At 40.2% G+C, this 19,635-nt stretch overlaps 1 protein-coding gene across 4 annotated transcripts in view; it reads left to right on the top strand.

Moving 5' to 3' along the window:
• Window positions 1–19,635, top strand: part of LOC138947599 (TBC1 domain family member 5-like) — a 73,875-nt gene that overhangs the window by 27,209 nt on the left and 27,031 nt on the right. For 3 of the 4 annotated variants that reach the window (XM_070319103.1, XM_070319105.1, XM_070319102.1), the window contains exons 3-10: window positions 1,055–1,237; window positions 6,915–7,055; window positions 9,959–10,091; window positions 11,536–11,644; window positions 13,887–13,976; window positions 14,425–14,505; window positions 16,193–16,260; window positions 19,245–19,347. In XM_070319103.1, the coding sequence (XP_070175204.1) occupies window positions 6,920–7,055; window positions 9,959–10,091; window positions 11,536–11,644; window positions 13,887–13,976; window positions 14,425–14,505; window positions 16,193–16,260; window positions 19,245–19,347 (720 nt within the window). In that variant the 5' untranslated portion in view covers window positions 1,055–1,237; window positions 6,915–6,919. Of the gene's footprint in view, window positions 1–1,054; window positions 1,238–6,914; window positions 7,056–9,958; window positions 10,092–10,231; window positions 10,265–11,535; window positions 11,645–13,886; window positions 13,977–14,424; window positions 14,506–16,192; window positions 16,261–19,244; window positions 19,348–19,635 lie in introns of those variants that run through there. The other variant, XM_070319106.1, reaches the window with a different exon arrangement.

Raw genomic sequence — 19,635 nt, 5'->3', positions numbered from 1 at the left:
TCAATACATGTACTTTGAAGCTGACCTGCTTGAATAATAACCAGGTAAAATTAGTATTTCGGTGTTCACTGTTCAGTCAAATGTTAAAGTTTCTACCACAGACAAACATACATACGCACGCACGCACGCACAGACAGACAAAAGTTAGCATCGCATAGGCTACACTTACGTGAGCCAAAAACAAAACACCCAACTGCAACAAATAACAATCAAACCAAAACAGAAATATTTGCAGCTGCCAGTGCACTAAGACCATAATGTAAGAAACGCATTTACTTAGTACATTCAATGCACCAGCTGTCTGCAAGTGCAAGATCAACACCTATCACTCAGAATAAGGTCAATCTGTTGTACTACTGATGTTACCAATACCACATTATGTACAGCTATCCCTAAGACAGACTCCAGCAAGAATTCCCACACATTATATGACACAGTCTCCCAAAATGAATGGAGGGGAGTGGGAGGGGGGGGGGGATGTGTGGTGGTGGTGGTGGTGGTGGGGCAGGTACAAATTGAACCTTCAGACCACCTCTTGTAACACTACTTGCTTATTACAACAACGCCAAAAGATTCTTGGCCAGTAATTGTTATTTGTTGTTGTTAATAGAATCCACCTTCCACTTTCCATAAGCAACCACCTGTGTCTGTTATGAACACGTGTGGTCGGTCGATCACTTTGGTGGTCATAACAGACAGGTTCAATTGTATATTTATACATTATGCAATGATGTATGTAAATCTGAATCAGTTGTATGTGTACTTACTATAAGTACAGTTCACAAGAGCCTTTTGCATGCGATAGCTATGGTATTTAGTCTTAATTATTCAATGCAAAAACACCAGAAAATCGCTAAAGATCTTTCAAATCTGCATGTAAGTTACTTAAATTTGTATCTTGTACAAATGGTACATTCTTAGATCACATCTTTTAATCAGCCAGTTTGTCTCATGGAGGCATGTTGCAGTGACTTAAGATTCACTTTGGCACAGCAGGTCATGCATATAAAATAATTCACACACACACAATTCTCATTGTCAATGTCAATTTCAGAGCAGCAGATGGAGCGCTGCACGGGAGGCCTACGACCATAACAATGTCGCGACATCTCTCCACGCCTCTGCTTCAAACCTCACTGCAACAGCTGTCCGTTGTGTCGACGGATTGCATCTACCCTCACCTTGACTGACTTCTGACGCTGAGCGGATTGGACAGATCTTACAGCATTGTCGACAGGTAGTGACCGTGATCGTTCATAGATCTTCGTATCATTTCATTGAGAAACGAGTGTGTGGTTAATGACTCATTGAGTGGTTTTCTGTGCATGGATTTCAGGGGGAAAAAAAGGGATGAAAACAAGTGATGGGGCTACTGAGTTATTGCATGGGATTTGTGGACTTGTGGTTACCGAGAGCTATGGAGGAGGAGGAGGAGGAGAAGGACGCAGGTAATCATGATGGCGTTCGTTTGAATTTGAGAAACAGGTGTCGGGTGTTAGTCTGCATTTCTGTACGTTATTAATTCTTTTGTTATCTTGAATGGAGGAGGAGGACACAGGTAATCATGATTGCGTTCGTTTGAATCGATCGCTGCATTTGAGAAACGGGTGTCGGGTTACAGTCAGCATTTCTGTTGTCAGAACATGGCGTTTGTTTGAATCGCTTCGTTTCAGAAACAGGTGTCGGGTTATTTTAAGTGGAAGGTGGACACAGGTAATCATGGCGTTTGTTTGAATCGTTTCGTTTCAGAAACAGGTGTCGGGTTATTTTAAGTGGAAGGTGGACACAGGTAATCATGGCGTTTGTTTGAATCGCTTCGTTTCAGAAACAGGTGTCGGGTTGTAGAAAGCACTTCTGTAGTCAGTACAGTGGAACCCCCTTTTAAGACTCCCCAAATTGTGAGAAAATCAGGTCTTCTAAAGGAATTAAGGAGTCTTAAAATGGAGGTATTTATGCAGACCTTGAAGCCAGGGTCTTAAAAGGGAGTTCCACTGTATTTTGTTATCTTACATTGAGGAGGAGGACACAGGTAAAATCATGGTTTTCGTTTGAATCGCTGCATTTCAGAAACAGTTGCTGGGTTGTACTCAACACTTTTTTGCAGATCCGCGATTTTCTAGGAAAACAACTTTTCCATTCCGTTGAGCTATTTTTTTTTTCTGCTTCTTAGATCATTGAACAATTTTATTCTCAAACAGCGTCCATTTCTCAAGCGGTTTAGAATTATATTTGGTACGTAGTTGATGCTCCTGGAGGCTTAATTTGAGAGTGTCAATTGTGCATGCAGACTGAAAAATCCTGATTAATATTATGATAAGTAATTTTGAGCTTCAGTGTAGGAAATTTACACATTTCTCGGGGAGTGGGAGATGATCCTGTGCCTCCCTAGGGAAGGAGGATGTCCTTTTTTTTACATTTAGTCAAGGTTTGACAATGTTTTAACATAGAGGGGGAATCGAGATGAGGGTCTTGGTGTATGTGCGTGTGTGTGTGTGTGCGTGCGTGTGTGTGTGTGTGTAGAGCGATTCAGACTAAACTACTGGACCGATCTTTATGAAATTTGACATGAGAGTTCCTGGGTATGAAATCCCCATACGTTTTTTTCATTTTTTTGATAAATGTCTTTGATGATGTCATATCCGGCTTTTCGTGAAAGTTGAGGCGGCACTGTCACGCCCTCATTTTTCAACCAAATTGGTTGAAATTTTGGTCAAGTAATCTTCGACGAAGCCCGGGGTTCGGTATTGCATTTCAGCTTGGTGGCTTAAAAATTAATTAATGACTTTGGTCATTAAAAATCTGAAAATTGTAAAAAAAAATAAAAATTTATAAAACGATCCAAATTTACGTTTATCGTATTCTCCATCATTTGCTGATTCCAAAAACATATAAATATGTTATATTCGGATTAAAAACAAGCTCTGAAAATTAAATATATAAAAATTATTATCAAAATTAAATTGTCCAAATCAATTTAAAAACACTTTCATCTTATTCCTTGTCGGTTCCTGATTCCAAAAACATATAGATATGATATGTTTGGATTAAAAACACGCTCAGAAAGTTAAAACAAAGAGAGGTACAGAAAAGCGTGCTATCCTTCTTAGCGCAACTACTACCCCGCTCTTCTTGTCAATTTCACTGCCTTTGCCATGAGCGGTGGACTGACGATGCTACGAGTATACGGTCTTGCTGAAAAATGGCAGCTACTTGACTAAATATTGTATTTTCGCCTTACGCGACTTGTTTACATTTAGTCAAGTTATGACTAAATGTTTTAACATAGAGGGGGGAATCGAGACGAGGGTCGTGGTGTATGTGTGTGTGTATGTGTGTGTGTGTGTGCGTGCGTGCGTGTAGAGCGATTCAGACCAAACTACTGGACCGATCTTTATGAAATTTGACATGAGAGTTCCTGGGTATGATATCCCCATACGTTTTTTTTCATTTTTTTGATAAATGTCTTTGATGACGTCATATCCGGCTTTTCGTGAAAGTTGAGGCGACACTGTCACACCCTCATTTTTCAACCAAATTGGTTGAAATTTTGGTCAGGTAATGTTCGACAAAGCCCGGACTTCGGTATTGCATTTTAACGTGGTGGCTTAAAAATTAATTAATGACTTTGGTCATTAAAAATCTGAAAATTGTAAAAAAAAAATTTTTTAATAAAACGATCCAAATTTACGTTTATCTTATTCTCCATCATTTGCTGATTCCAAAAACATATAAATATGTTATATTCGGATTAAAAACAAGCTCTGAAAATTAAATATATAAAAATTATTATCAAAATTAAATTTTCGAAATCAATTTAAAAACACTTTCATCTTATTCCTTGTCGGTTCCTGATTCCAAAAACATATAGATATGATATGTTTGGATTAAAAACACGCTCAGAAAGTTAAAACGAAGAGAGGTACAGAAAAGCGTGCTATCCTTCCCAGCGCAACTACTACCCCGCTCTTCTTGTCAATTTCACTGCCTATGCCGTGAGCGGTGGACTGACGATGCTACGAGTATACGGTCTTGCTGCGTTGCATTGCGTTCAGTTTCATTCTGTGAGTTCGACAGCTACTTGACTAAATGTTGTATTTTCGCCTTACGCGACTTGTTTTACATTTAGTCAAGGTTTGACAATGTTTTAACATAGAGGGGGAATCGAGATGAGGGTCTTGGTGTATGTATGTATGTATGTGTGTGTGTGTATAAAGTGATTCCGAGAAAACTACTGGACCGATCTTCATGAAACTTCACATGCGAGTTCCTGGGTATAATATCCCCAGATGTTTTTTTCCGTTTTTGAGTCACTTGAGAAAAAGTGACTCTATGTAATCGGTCAGTGTTAGTCTGTCCGGCTGGCCGTCCGGCCGGCCGGCCGTCCGGCCGGCCGTCTGGCCGTCCGTCCGTAGACACCACCTTAACGTTGGACTTTTCTCGGAAACTATCAAAGCGATCGGGCTCATATTTTGTTTAGTCGTGACCTCCAATAACCTCTACACTTTAACGATGGTTTCGTTGACCTTTGACCTTTTTCAAGGTCACAGGTCAGCGTCAAAGGAAAAATTAGACATTTTATATCTTTGACAAAGTTCATCGGATGTGATTGAAACTTTGTAGGATTATTCTTTACATCAAAGTATTTACATCTGTAGCCTTTTACGAACGTTATCAGAAAAACAAGGGAGATAACTAGCCTTTTCTGTTCGGCAACACACAACTTAACGTTGGGCTTTTCTCGGAAACTATAAAAGTGACCGGGCTCAAATTTTATGTGAACGTGACTCATTGTGTTGTGAATAGCAATTTCTTCCTGTCCATCTGATGCCTCATATAATATTCAGAACTGCGAAAGTGACTCGATCGAGCGTTTGCTCTTCTTGTTGAATAGATGCCTTTGATGACGTCATATCCGGCTTTTAGTGAAAGTTGAGGCAGCACTGTCACACCCTCATTTTTCAACCAAATTGATTGAAATTTTGGTCAAGCAATCTTCGACGAAGTCCGGACTATCGGATTGCATTTCAGCACGTAAGCTTAAAAATTAGTTAATTTGTTTGCGCATTATAGTTGTCATTAAAATCGAATTTTCAGAAGCCGATTAAAAATTGATTGCAGAGTATTCTTCATCTTCTCCTGAATTCAAATATATATATATATATGTCGTGTTTACTCTAAAAATGAGCTCAGAATGAAAGGAAATAGGTTCAGTAAGTACATGTACTACGCGCGGGTCTCATGCTTCGCGGCGACGAGCGTGACCTCGGGACGAGTTAGCCGAGACTATCTAAATACAGTCTCGGCTACGACTGGTTTTAGTTGTGTTGGTCTTTTAGTTTGATACCGACTGACTAAATGTTTTTATATCGCTTCACGTAACTAATGTTTGTTCTGAGGAGAGTCCCACCCCTGCTTCTGCATCATGGACAGCACCAAGAGAAGGAGAAAAGAGATAAAATGGTGTTGGTCCACATGTATTTATTGTAGAATAATCTCAGTTGAAACAATGTTGCTTCGTTTTGCTTGTTCATTGGTTCCTTTTCTTTTTCTTTTTATATTTAGTCAAGTTTTGACTAAATATTTTAACATCGAGGGGGGATCGAAACGAGGGTCGTGGTGTATGTGCGTGCGTGCGTGCGTGTGTGTGTGTGTGTGTGTGTGTGTGTGTGTGTGTAGAGCGATTCAGACTAAACTACTGGACCGATCTTTATGAAATTTGACATGAGAGTTCCTGGGTATGAAATCCCCGAACGTTTTCTTCATTTTTTTGATAAATGTCTTTGATGACGTCATATCCGGCTTTTCGTGAAAGTTGAGGCGGCACTGTCACGCCCTCATTTTTCAACCAAATTGGTTCAAATTTTGGTCAAGTATTCTTCGACGAAGCCCGGGGTTCGGTATTGCATTTCAGCTTGGTGGCTTAAAAATTAATTAATGACTTTGGTCATTAAAAATCGGAAAATTGTAAAAAAAAATAAAAATTTATAAAACGATCCAAATTTACGTTTATCTTATTCTCCATCATTTGCTGATTCCAAAAACATATAAATATGTTATATTCGGATTAAAAACAAGCTCTGAAAATTAAATATATAAAAATTATTATCAAAATAAAATTTTCCAAATCAATTTAAAAACACTTTCATCTTATTCCTTGTCGGTTCCTGATTCCAAAAACATATAGATATGATATGTTTGGATTAAAAACACGCTCAGAAAGTTAAAACAAAGAGAGGTACAGAAAAGCGTGCTATCCTTCTTAGCGCAACTACTACCCCGCTCTTCTTGTCAATTTCACTGCCTTTGCCATGAGCGGTGGACTGACGATGCTACGAGTATACGGTCTTGCTGAAAAATGGCAGCTACTTGACTAAATATTGTATTTTCGCCTTACGCGACTTGTTTTTTCTTTTCTTTTCTTTTCTTTTTCTTTCCTTTCTTTTCTGTCTAAATTTTCCCGTCTTAGACTTAAAGTGCATAGACTACACATTCTAAATGATTCAGCTGTTTGTATTCTCTTTGTTGTTGTTGTGTGTTTTCAGATGTTCTTTATTTGACCTAAAGAAGACCTCAGGGTCAAACTGTTGTATTATTCATCTGTTTAGCTACCTTTGTATTAACTTGAATACAGTGGATGTATTATTCATCTGTTTAGCTACCTTTGTATTAACTTGAATACAGTGGAACCTCTCTTGACCTTCCATTATTATTATTATTATTCGTTTGCTCAAACACTGGCACTCTCAGGTCCTCCTGACAAATGCTCATGCTGTCCATCGAAGGGTCCCCACAGGGCTGTAGAGCGTGTCCCTCACTGGTGTGTCAGCAGGCCAGAATTCTGCTCTTGCATCCATTCTATTGTTATTTGTTAACTTATTAATCGATTTTTAATTATTTTTTTTTATAAATGACAGGTAACATGGCAGGGATGTTCACCCGTTTGAAAGGAGGGGCTACCCCAGCTCTGCCCAAAAACATGGAACCGGCGCCGACAAAAGAAGAGATACTGTCTTCTCTGGAGCAGTTTGGAGAGAATGCCGTCAGGAACAGCAAAGGTAATGAATGAATATATTTTGTAAAGTGGCAGACACCTGCCATTTTCCAGCAAAAGAGGAGCTTTCCTCCTTTGGAGAAAATGCCGTTAGAAATAGGAAAGGTAGATAATGTGGTCAATGTACTGTAAGCACCCTGTTTTGCAAATACAGTGGAACCCCCCTTTTTAGACCTGTCTGTTCATAACCTGTGTAAATGTACCCCCAGTTTAAGACTCCCTCCTTTTTGACTCACATGCGAAGCAAAAGTGAGTCTATGTACTCACCCGAGTCGTCCGTCCGTCCGTCCCGGCGTCCGTCCGTCCGTCCGGAAAACTTTAACATTGGATATTTCTTGGACACTATTCAGTCTATCAGTACCAAATTTGGCAAGATGGTGTATGATGACAAGGCCCCAAAAAACATACATAGCATCTTGACCTTGCTTCAAGGTCAAGGTCGCAGGGGCCATAAATGTTGTCTAAAAAACAGCTATTTTTCCCATTTTTCCCATTTTCTCTGAAGTTTTTGAGATTCAATACCTCACCTATATATGATATATAGGGCAAAGTAAGCCCCATCTTTTGATACCAGTTTGGTTTACCTTGCTTCAAGGTCAAGGTCACAGGAGCTCTTCAAAGTTTGATTGTATACATATTTTGAAGTGACCTTGACCCTGAACTATGGAAGATAACTGTTTCAAACTTAAAAATTATGTGGGGCACATGTTATGCTTTCATCATGAGACACATTTGGTCACATATGATCAAGGTCAAGGTCACTTTGACCCTTATGAAATGTGACCAAAATAAGGTAGTGAACCACTAAAAGTGACCATATCTCATGGTAGAAAGAGCCAATAAGCACCATTGTACTTCCTATGTCTTGAATTGACAGCTTTGTGTTGCATGACCTTGGATGACCTTGACCTTGGGTCAAGGTCACATGTATTTTGGTAGGAAAAAATGTGTAAAGCAGTTCTTAGTGTATGATGTCATTGCTAGGTTTAGTTATTTGACCTTGACCCTGAAGGTCAAGGTCATGTAAATGTCAAGGTCAAGCATGTGAGTCGTATGGGCTTTGCCCTTCTTGTTCCCATTTTCTCTGAAGTTTTTGAGATTTAATACCTCACCTATATATGATATATAGGGCAAAGTAAGCCCCATCTTTTGATACCAGTTTGGTTTACCTTGCTTCAAGGTCAAGGTCACAGGAGCTCTTCAAAGTTGGATTGTATACATATTTTGAAGTGACCTTGACCCTGAACTATGGAAGATAACTGTTTCAAACTTAAAAATTATGTGGGGCACATGTTATGCTTTCATCATGAGACACATTTGGTCACATATGATCAAGGTCAAAGTCACTTTGACCCTTATGAAATGTGACCAAAATAAGGTAGTGAACCACTAAAAGTGACCATATCTCATGGTAGAAACTTTATTGAACTTTATTTTACAAGGATGTAGATTTAAGGCTACGCCTTTTCTTACAATCTGTCCTAGGGACGCATAGACACACAATTATATAATTAAAAAAAAAAAAAAAAAAAAAAAAAAAAAAATTAAAAAGTTAAAAAATTAACCAACAAAAGGAGGTCGGAAAACGTGATAATAAAGATGACGATGATGATGATGATGACGATAATGATGATGATAATGATGATGATGATGATAAAGATGAGGCATGAAGAGCATACATATGTGGTTATTCATAAAATCAAATGCATACTATGCAGGTAAGAGCCAATAAGCACCATTGTACTTCCTATGTCTTGAATTAACAGCTTTGTGTTGCATGACCTTGGATGACCTTGACCTTGGGTCAAGGTCACATGTAGTTTGGTAGGAAAAATGTGTAAAACAGTTCTTAGTGTATGATGTCATTGCTAGGTTTAGCTGAAGGTCAAGGTCATGTAAAGGTCAAGGTCAAGCATGTGAGTCGTATGGGCTTTACCCTTCTTGTTAAGACCTTGTGTTCTCAGACTGTCTGTTCATAACCTGTGTAAATGTACCCCCAGTTTAAGACCCGATTTTTGGATGTCTTAAAAGGGGGTTCCACTGTACATCTACTTTTGTTCATGATGGAAGTCTCAGATTAGATTTATAAATGAACAGAAATCCAAAACCAAATAGACTGCCAACGTTCCAACGTTCCAAAATTCAGAATCAAAAAACAAGAAAGGTATGTTGTTGGAACGTTTAATTATTGACTATTAATAATAATAATTAATTAAACGTTCCAACAACATACCTTTCTTGCTTTTTTATTATAAATGGACAGTTGACAGGTGTGACTAAACATGTGGAACAGATTTGTCAACTTTCAACGCTACTAAAATGCAAACTTATTTCCGAACATCTAATGTATCCATTGAACATTGGAATTTCCTTCTTTGAACCGTGTAACGTCAGAGTCCGACAAAAACTCAAATATTCGATCGATTTTAGTTAGAACTACGCCTATTAGTTTTTACATACATTTTGACCAAAATAGGACATTTTACATGACTGTCATTGTTAACCCCGACCGCTGGCATATGGTCTCGGAGGAACACTGACTGCCTCGATCTGGAGAAAATGGTCCAAAATGCAAATAAGGTATATTGTTAATGTGCTTGATTGTGTTGTTGACGTTAGCAGGCAATCCAAATCTCAGCAATTTCGCGGATTTCCAACAAAAAAAACCAAAAAAATAACTAGCAAAAAATGATAGCGTAACCCAGGTGAGAGGGACAAAATAGTGTTTTTCTTCACATGCATGATATATCTTTCACCAGAGGAGGTTAAATTCATATTTTCAAGGCCAAAATGCTTCAGCATTGTGAGAGCGTTGCCCCCATACCCCCGGCGTCAATTATTTCCTTGAAACTGATTCTTCCTTGAATGGATTGCCTGTGTTATTGATTTGTCTTTTGCTATGTGCAGAGAACAATAACAACACAAAGCGGCGCGACAGTCAAGACAGGGAGAATGTGGACCCTGACGGAAAACACTGGGACATGGTGGATGAGGTCAACGAAAAGAACACCATGCTGACAGGACATCCCCACTCTTATAGGTAGTGTGAGTGTGTGTGGGTGGGTGGGTATTTGTTTGTGTTTGTGTGTGTGTGTGTGTGTGTGTGTGTGTGTGTGTCAGTGTGGGTGGGTAGGTTTATTGAAAACACTGGGACATGGTGGACGAAGTCAACGAAAAGAACACCATGCCTACATGACATCCCCACTCTTATAGGTAATGTGTGTCTGTGTGTGTGTGTGTGTGTACGTGCGTGCATGCGTGTGTGTATGAGTTTTTGTTTTGCAAGCACCTTACCTTTTCCTTACCAGTTTGATTCCTGCTAATACACCATTATTTAATCCTCAGCGTGAGTGTATGAGTTGTTTTTTGTGTGAATGGAAGCGTAAACTGAGAGATGGATATTGCACGAGTGGATTTTTGAGTCACTTGAGAAAAAGTGACTCTATGTAATCGGTCAGTGTTAGTCTGTCCGGCCGGCCGGCCGTCCGGCCGGCCGTCCGTAGACACCACCTTAACGTTGGACTTTTCTCGGAAACTATCAAAGCGATCCGGCTCATATTTTGTTTAGTCGTGACCTCCAATGACCTCTACACTTTAACGATGGTTTCGTTGACCTTTGACCTTTTTCAAGGTCACAGGTCAGCGTCAAAGGAAAAATTAGACATTTTATATCTTTGACAAAGTTCATCGGATGTGATTGAAACTTTGTAGGATTATTCTTTACATCAAAGTATTTACATCTGTAGCCTTTTACGAACGTTATCAGAAAAACAAGGGAGATAACTAGCCTTTTCTGTTCGGCAACACACAACTTAACGTTGGGCTTTTCTCGGAAACTATAAAAGTGACCGGGCTCAAATTTTATGTGAACGTGACTCCCAGTGACCTCTACACTTTGACGTCTGCTTTGGTGACCTTTGACCTTTTTCAAGGTCACAGGTATGTCTTGAAGGAAAAAAATTGAAATATCATATCTCTGAAACTATTCATCGGATTTGATTCAAACTTTATAGGATTATTCTTTACATCAAATTATTTACATCTGTATTGTGTTGTGAATAGCAATTTCTTCCTGTCCATCTGATGCCTCATATAATATTCAGAACTGCGAAAGTGACTCGATCGAGCGTTTGCTCTTCTTGTTTACGTGTATGACCGTTTTTACCCGGCCATTCAGGCAGCATATGCCAATTTTGGGGGAAGCATGCTGGGTATTTTCGTGTTTCTATAACCCACCGAACTCTGACATGGATTACAGGATCTTTTTTGTGTGCACTTGATCCTGTGCTTGCATGTACACACACGACGGGGATAAGGCACTAGCAGGTCTGCACATAAGTTGACCTGGGAGATAGGAAAAATCTCCACTCTTAACCCACCAGGCAGCTGCGGCCGGGATTTGATCTCACGACCTTCTGAATAGGAGGCCGATGTCTTATCCACTGCACCTGTCATCACTTATTCATATTGTTTCTTTGTTGCAGTATGGAGTGGGAGCGCCACTTCCACCGACAGAACTACCTCCGGTGGCTGAGGTCGCAGGCCATCGCCGGTGAGCTGAGACCGTGTCGCTTCCGCAGTATCTGCTGGCGGGTAGGTATATTTTTGTTAGTCTGGTTGAGGAGGATAAGGATAAGATTATATATAGTCCTTTGTGGTTATACCCTCATCGAAATTCAGGTTGCTTTCTGACTGGGGAATGCAAGCTGCCACACAGTATGGCGCTACCTTTTTTAAAAATTTTCATGCATGCTTGTTTTCATGTTTCCAAGCCCTTAGACTTTCGCTGGGAACTTGTTTTTTTATCGCAATATTGACGGCTTGAGATTTGTTTGCCAACTGGTGGATTTCTGGCATTTTCAAAGCTTCAGAGTTAATTTTTGAGACTCAGATTGAACAATAGAACATTCTGAAAATCACAAACATTGGAGGGGCTAATCACAAACATTGGAGGGGCTAATCACAAACATTGGAGGGGCTAATCACTAACACTTCCTCCGAAAGCGGCGTATGGCTGCCTAAATGGCGGGGTAAAAACGGTCATACACGTAAAAGCCGTGGGAGTTTCAGCCCATGAACGAACAAACAAATCACAAACATTGGAGGGGCTAATCACAAACATTGGAGGGGCTAATCACAAACATTGGAGGGGCTAATCACAAACATTGGAGGGGCTAATCACAAACATTGGAGGGGCTAATCACTAACATTGGAGGGGCTAATCACTAACATTGGAGGGGCTAATCACTAACATTGGAGGGGCTAATCACTAACATTGGAGGGGTTAATCACTAACATTGGAGGGGCTAATCACAAACATTGGAGGGGCTAATCACAAACATTAGAGGGGAAAATCACTAATATTGGAGGGGCTAATCACTAACATTGGAGGGGCTAATTACAAACATTGGATGGGCTAATCACTAACATTGGAGGGGTTAATCACTAACATTGGAGGGGCTAATCACAAACATTGGAGGGGCTAATCACAAACATTGGAGGGGCTAATCACTAACATTGGAGGGGCTAATCACAAACATTGGAGGGGCTAATCACTAACATTGGAGGGGCTAATCACTAACATTGGAGGGGCTAATCACGAACATTGGAAGGGCTAATCACTAACATTGGAGGGGCTAATCAGTAACATTGGAGGGGCTAATCACTAACATTGGAGGGGCTAATCACTAACAATGGAGGGGCTAATCACTAACATTGGAGGGGCTAATCACTAACATTGGAGGGGCTAATCTCTAACATTGGAGGGGCTAATCACTAACATTGGAGGGGCTAATCACTAACATTGGAATGGCTAATCACAAACATTGGAGGGGCTAATCACTAACATTGGAGGGGCTAATCACTAACATTGGAGGGGCTAATCACTAACATTGGAGGGGCTAATCACTAACATTGGAAGGGCTAATCACTAATATTGGAGGGGCTAATCACTAACATTGGAGGGGCTAATCACAAACATTGGAGGGGCTAATCACAAACATTGGAGGAGCTAATCACTAACATTGGAGGGGCTAATCACTAACATTGGAAGGGCTAATCACTAATATTGGAGGGGCTAATCACTAACATTGGAGGGGCTAATCACAAACATTGGAGGGGCTAATCACAAACATTGGAGGGGCTAATCACTAACATTGGAGGGGCTAATCACTAACATTGGAGAGGCTAATCACTAACATTGGAGAGGCTAATCACTAACATTGGAGGGGCTAATCACTAACATTGGAGGGGCTAATCACTAACATTGGAGGGGCTAATCACTAACATTGGAAGGGCTAATCACTAATATTGGAGGAGCTAATCACTAACATTGGAGGGGCTAATCACTAACATTGGAGGGGCTAATCACTAACATTGGAGGGGCTAATCACTAATATTGGAGAGGCTAATCACTAACATTGGAGAGGCTAATCACAAACATTGGAGGGGCTAATCACTAACATTGGAGGGGCTAATCACAAACATTGGAGGGGCTAATCACAAACATTGGAGGGGCTAATCACTAACATTGGAGGGGCTTATCACTAACATTGGAGAGGCTAATCACTAACATTGGAGAGGCTAATCACTAACATTGGAGGGGCTAATCACTAACATTGGAGGGGCTAATCACTAGATTTGACAAAAAATGTTAGAACTCTGTCTGTCTGCATGCGTGTCATCTGTTTGACTGTTCAACTGTTGGTCTGTTTGACTGTCTGTTCATCTATCTTTGTATATGGACAGTAACTGGACTGAACTATACAGGTTTGCACATGAGGAGCACCGGCATGCTTTATTCCTAATTTGTTTATCTTTTGTTGTTGGCTTTCAGTTATTCCTAGAAGTATTGCCAGAAGACATGAAATCCTGGTCAGAGAAAGCCTATTCCGACAGAAGGAAATATGAAGAGTTGAAAAACAAAGTAAGTTATGTGGATGTGTGTGTGTGTGTGTGTGTGTGTGTGTGTGTGTGTGTGTGCGTGTGTGTGTGCGCGCGTGCTTGCTTGCTTGCTTGCTTGCTTGCTTGCTTGCGTAGGTGGGTGCGTGCATTCGAGTGTTTTGTGTGTGTGTGTGTGTGTATCTGTCTGTGTCCTTGTATGTTTGTGTGTGTGTGTGTCTGTCTGTCTGTTAGCGAGTGTGTGTATATGTGTGTGCATGCATGCGTGCGTGGGTGTATGTGTGTGAGATGGTGGTGCTTTGCGGTTAGAAAGGAAAAGAGAGGGCATGCTAGCTTTTGTCAATTTATCTTTACCAAGTAGCTTGTTTACCAATCTTATTTTCCTCTGCTGTTCTTTGTACATGTTTGATTTGACAGTTTGTCTCATTGTTTTCAAAGTCAATATATAACATTTGTTGTTGCTGTTGTTTCAGTTGATTACCAATCCTAGAAGAGCTGTGGATTCCATCAGTCAGAGCGTCATGATCAACAATCCCTTGTCCCAGGATGAGGAGGTGAGGCTTTTGTTTGTTTTGTTTGTTTATTTGTTTATTTGTTTGTTTGTTTGCTTAACGCATAGCCGATCACGAAGGGCCATATCAGGGCGGTGCTGCTTTGACATATAACGTGCGCCACACACAAGACAGAAGTCGCAGCACAGCCGTCCGTAGACACCACCTTAACGTTGGACTTTTCTCGGAAACTATCAAAGCGATCCGGCTCATATTTTGTTTAGTCGTGACCTCCAATGACCTCTACACTTTAACGATGGTTTCGTTGACCTTTGACCTTTTTCAAGGTCACAGGTCAGCGTCAAAGGAAAAATTAGACATTTTATATCTTTGACAAAGTATCTCGGAAACTATCAAAGCGATCGGGCTCATATTTTGTTTAGTCGTGACCTCCAATGACCTCTACACTTTAACGATGGTTTCGTTGACCTTTGACCTTTTTCAAGGTCACAGGTCAGCGTCAAAGGAAAAATTAGACATTTTATATCTTTGACAAAGTTCATCGGATGTGATTGAAACTTTGTAGGATTATTCTTTACATCAAAGTATTTACATCTGTAGCCTTTTACGAACGTTATCAGAAAAACAAGGGAGATAACTAGCCTTTTCTGTTCGGCAACACACAACTTAACGTTGGGCTTTTCTCGGAAACTATAAAAGTGACCGGGCTCAAATTTTATGTGAACGTGACTCATTGTGTTGTGAATAGCAATTTCTTCCTGTCCATCTGATGCCTCATATAATATTCAGAACTGCGAAAGTGACTCGATCGAGCGTTTGCTCTTCTTGTAAAGTCTTAGGTATGACCCGGCCGGGGTTCGAACCCACGACCTCCCGATCACGGGGCGGACGCCTTACCACTAGGCCAACCCTGCCGGTCTAAGAGGTGAGGCAGGGTTGGAATTTAAAGTAGGGGGCCGATAGGGCGCACCAAAATTGAAAAAGTTGGGGGCTCGTCCGGGATCCTAGCACCTGTTGCTAGAAATTTCAGTCACCTCAACTTAGGCAAAGTCCTTTGTCCTTTTCCCTCAGCAAGTTCGATCGCTTTCAACTTGTATTCTGCATCGTAAGCAAGTCGCTTCGTCTTCGGCATGGTTGCTTGTGTGACTGTGTGAGGGTGTGTCATGAAATCAAACTGCCGAGAAATGTAACTATCAGTGTGAGTTGTGTAAACAAGTGCTCACGGAATTTAAAAAAACGACTACCGGTATTCGAGATGGAGATGAGTTCTTGTCACGTTTTGTTCCCCATGATTTTTTCCCAATTTGTTTTTTTTTCGTATTTCATACACGGATTAGGCGCTTCGTTATACAAGGCGCAGGGGTCAAACTCGAGGAAAAAAGTCGCGCCTTATGACCCAGAAAATACGGTACACACAATCATGACACTTTTATATCAATTTGTGATTTTCTGTGAATTTCAAAGCCACAGCTGTGGAGTACATCCACCCGCAATATATATATATATATAAAAAGACACAACAACAACAAATTCAAAAATCAAAACACACACAGATGCATGAAGAAGATATTTCCTTCAGGATCAAACATCAAAATGCTGACAGAGAGAGAGAGACAGAGAGAGAGAGACAGAGACAGAGAGAGGGAGAGAGAGAGAGATGCATAAATGTTGTTGTCTTAGCTCTGCAGGGGTGAACACAGCCCTGTATTTCCTTGTTCTCTTTCTACAGAGCCCCTGGAACAAGTTCTTTCAGGACAATGAGCTACGTCTGACCATCAAACAAGATGTCATTAGAACGTGAGTTATGTTTATCAGCCAGTAAAGATAGCAGTTCATGTGATTTCAGACATATGCACAGAACACTTGTCGACATACTTCAAGTTGCAGATAGTGATGTGTTCTCCATTTCTATTGGGCAAGAGGATTTATTTTTCCTTTTTTCAACTTGGGTAACAGAAAGTTTTTTTGAAAAAGCTACTACCCAGGATGTGTTATGGATTGATTTAGAAATGTGGGAGACTTCAAGAAAAAACCCATTCGGTTGGTTTCTGTTTCCTTGCTGTGCATTGTAGTTCCGAAAGTATTAACTTGATGTGAGTCACAGCTTTGTTATGCCAGTTATGTCGGTGATTCTGCAAGTTTTCTCTTTCAGCCTCTTCTCATTTTTCTACTGACTGAATAGATAGTTCTTTCACCACTGTGATTGCTTTCAGCTATCCCAAAATCGAGTTCTTTCAGTCCAACCAGATGAGGAATGTCATGGTGGATATTCTATTCATCTTCGCCAAAGAAAACCCAGAGCTTTCCTATCAGCAGGTTCGCAGATGTGGTGGTGCACTTGTGTTCACTTATGTGGTTTTAGCTCACTGTGTTCACCAGATGTGGTCCACAGATGTGTTCATTTATGTGGTTTTTGTTGACTGATGTGTTGGCTGATGTGTTTCAGTTGACTGTGTTCACCAGATGTGTTTATTGACGTGTGTTTAGATGGTTCTGTGTTCACCAAATTTGGTACACACATGTATGTGTTCACTGATGTGTATTTAGTTGACAGTCATCAGACGGCCTGACCTGGGTTATTTTTTTTATATATTCAGTATTCTTCTGTTTATTCTTTTCAGTTGTCATTGTTCTGTTGTTTTTGAACATCTGTGTTGTACAATTTGTTGTTCAGCTGTACATGTGTTCATTTTCCTTTGAAAGTAAGTTACTGTTACCCTGACCTGCGAAGTGCAATGCTCACAGTTGTTCAAGAATGGTAAATGCGGCTTTGCAAGAATGGTAAATGCGGCTTTGCTTGAAGCATAGATTCTGGCAATAAAAACCATCCACTAGTAATTATAATAAGAATAATAATGACAGCTTTTAGAGCACGAACCACAGACATCCATGCTCCCCAGGCTCTAGCTCTACTAGTGTAAGTGAACTTATGAACTATATTGAAGCTGCTAAGTTATGCTCCATTCTTCAAACGGTTTTACTTTGATTCCTGGTGAAAGTAAGATTTTATAATTAAATGAATTGAACAAGGGGCTATTTGGTTTTCCTTAAAAACAAAAATGTTCAAATTTGATTTGATGTTGCTCGGTGACCCACGATGTTTTAGTGTTGTTTGTGTACTTTGTGTATGTTGTGAGTGATTATTGAAATTGCTCTCTGCACCAGCATGATAATAGGTGATGTCCGGAAATAACTCTGTCAGATTTTCAAGCACTGTACACAAGTAATGTACTGCCCCTGTCAGTGACAAGGAGGCAAACTATAACGCACCGCCGAAGTGAAAAGCAACAACAGCAATCGCAATGATTAATTCACTCAGATGTGTATGTTATGCAATGTCTGCGCAATATGATGCCTTTTTATTTAAAAAAAATATAAGCACATCGGAGTTCACTTATTGTAGCGGCAATGGTCTCGGGCCTATCGTGACACAAGGTTTGCTTGAGGTTACTTGAGTTTGGGAAAAATACGCTTGCTCAGTGATCCCCGAAGGCAATTAATTGACAGTGAATCGTGGCGGATAGTTTTGAAAGAAAAATTAAGGCATGATATAGAGCGGACACTATCGGAGTGATCAGATACTCGCTGCAATCACTGCTTATCCACGTTGAATGCATTTTTTTTTTTTCACTGTCAGGGGCGCAACTCTTCTAACACTGACACTGACAGAGTCTAATATTTCCTGACATCGTCTATTATGTTGCTGCATGTATCATAGATTTTGTTGTTTCTCCCCATCTGTTCATTTCTGCAAGTGAGTTGTTTTTCAAGCTATACTGTTGATGTAGATAAAAAAAAACCATCTACGCAGACAGTGTTTTCTTTGTGTTTTGTTTTATTTTACAGTATGTTTGCTTGTTTTAATTTACAGTGGAACACCCTTTATTAGACCACCAAAATGGGCGGGGATGTAGCTCAGTCGGTAGCGCGCTGGATTTGTATCCAGTTGGCCGCTGTTAGCGTGAGTTCGTCCCCACGTTCGGCGAGAGATTTATTTCTCAGAGTCAACTTTGTGTGCAGACTCTCCTCGGTGTCCGAACACCCCCCGTGTGTACACGCAAGCACAAGACCAAGTGCGCACGAAAAAGATCCTGTAATCCATGTCAGAGTTCGGTGGGTTATAGAAACACGAAAATACCCAGCATGCTTCCTCCGAAAACGGCGTATGGCTGCCTAAATGACGGGGTAAAAAACGGTCATACACGTAAAATTCCACTCGTGCAAAAAACATGAGTGTACGTGGGAGTTTCAGCCCACGAACGCAGAAGAAGAAAGAAGAAGAAGAAGACCACCAAAATAATGTCTGAGAAAATCTGAGGTCTGAAAATGTACAGAGCGAGTCTTAAAAAATGGAGGTAAATTTGCAGACATTATGAAAAGATGATCCTAAAAATCCTAGTTCTAATCAAAGGGGGTAAAGGGCCGTTCACATGGAAGACTTTTAACCAACTTTTCCCCAACTTTTGTTGGTTTGAAATCGCTCCCGAGTTTGTTGCAGCCAAGTCAACGAAACGTCTACCATGTGAACGGCCCCAACGATTTAGGTTTGATTTATGACAGATTTAGCTGAGACTAAAAAAATCAGTTCAGCGACTCAGTCGTGACTTGGTGCAGACTTTTGCTCAGCGATTTTGATTTGACTTGGCTTGAAAGTTGGGGGAAAGTTTGTAGAAAGTCTGCCATGTGAACAGCACTTAAGTCTCAAAAGGGGCTTCCACTCTCCACATTCTTCTTCAGTTATTTGCTTTTCTTATTTTTGTTGTTTTGTGTTTTGTTTTAAGTTTTCCAGAAATTGCATTCTTCCGCGATCAGCAGATGCAAGATGCATTGATAGATGTTCTGTTCTCGTATTGCCGTGAACATGACAATATTTCTTATAAGCAGGTCAGTGTCTTTTTTGTTTTGATTTTTGTTTTTTGTTGTTTTTCCACAAATTCTGGCTTCTTTTCTGTACTTGTGGATGTAGTGTGTGTGCTTTCAGTAAATGTTTGTAGTGATGACTTTATTTCTAGTTTATCATTATAGAGGCTTCATTTATTACTGTACTATGTACTCGTACATGTATAGTGTGATAACGTTCAGTAATTATTTTTGTATTTTTGACTTTATTACAACAAAAATTCACGTTATAGAGACTTCACTAATGTAAGTGTGTAAGACATTTTATGATGA

The sequence above is a fragment of the Littorina saxatilis genome, linkage group LG14, assembly GCF_037325665.1.
Source record: "Littorina saxatilis isolate snail1 linkage group LG14, US_GU_Lsax_2.0, whole genome shotgun sequence".
NCBI lineage: Eukaryota > Metazoa > Mollusca > Gastropoda > Littorinimorpha > Littorinidae > Littorina > Littorina saxatilis.
The sequence above is the reverse complement of the archived record's forward strand: the minus strand, read 5'-3'. Positions and strand labels throughout refer to the sequence as shown.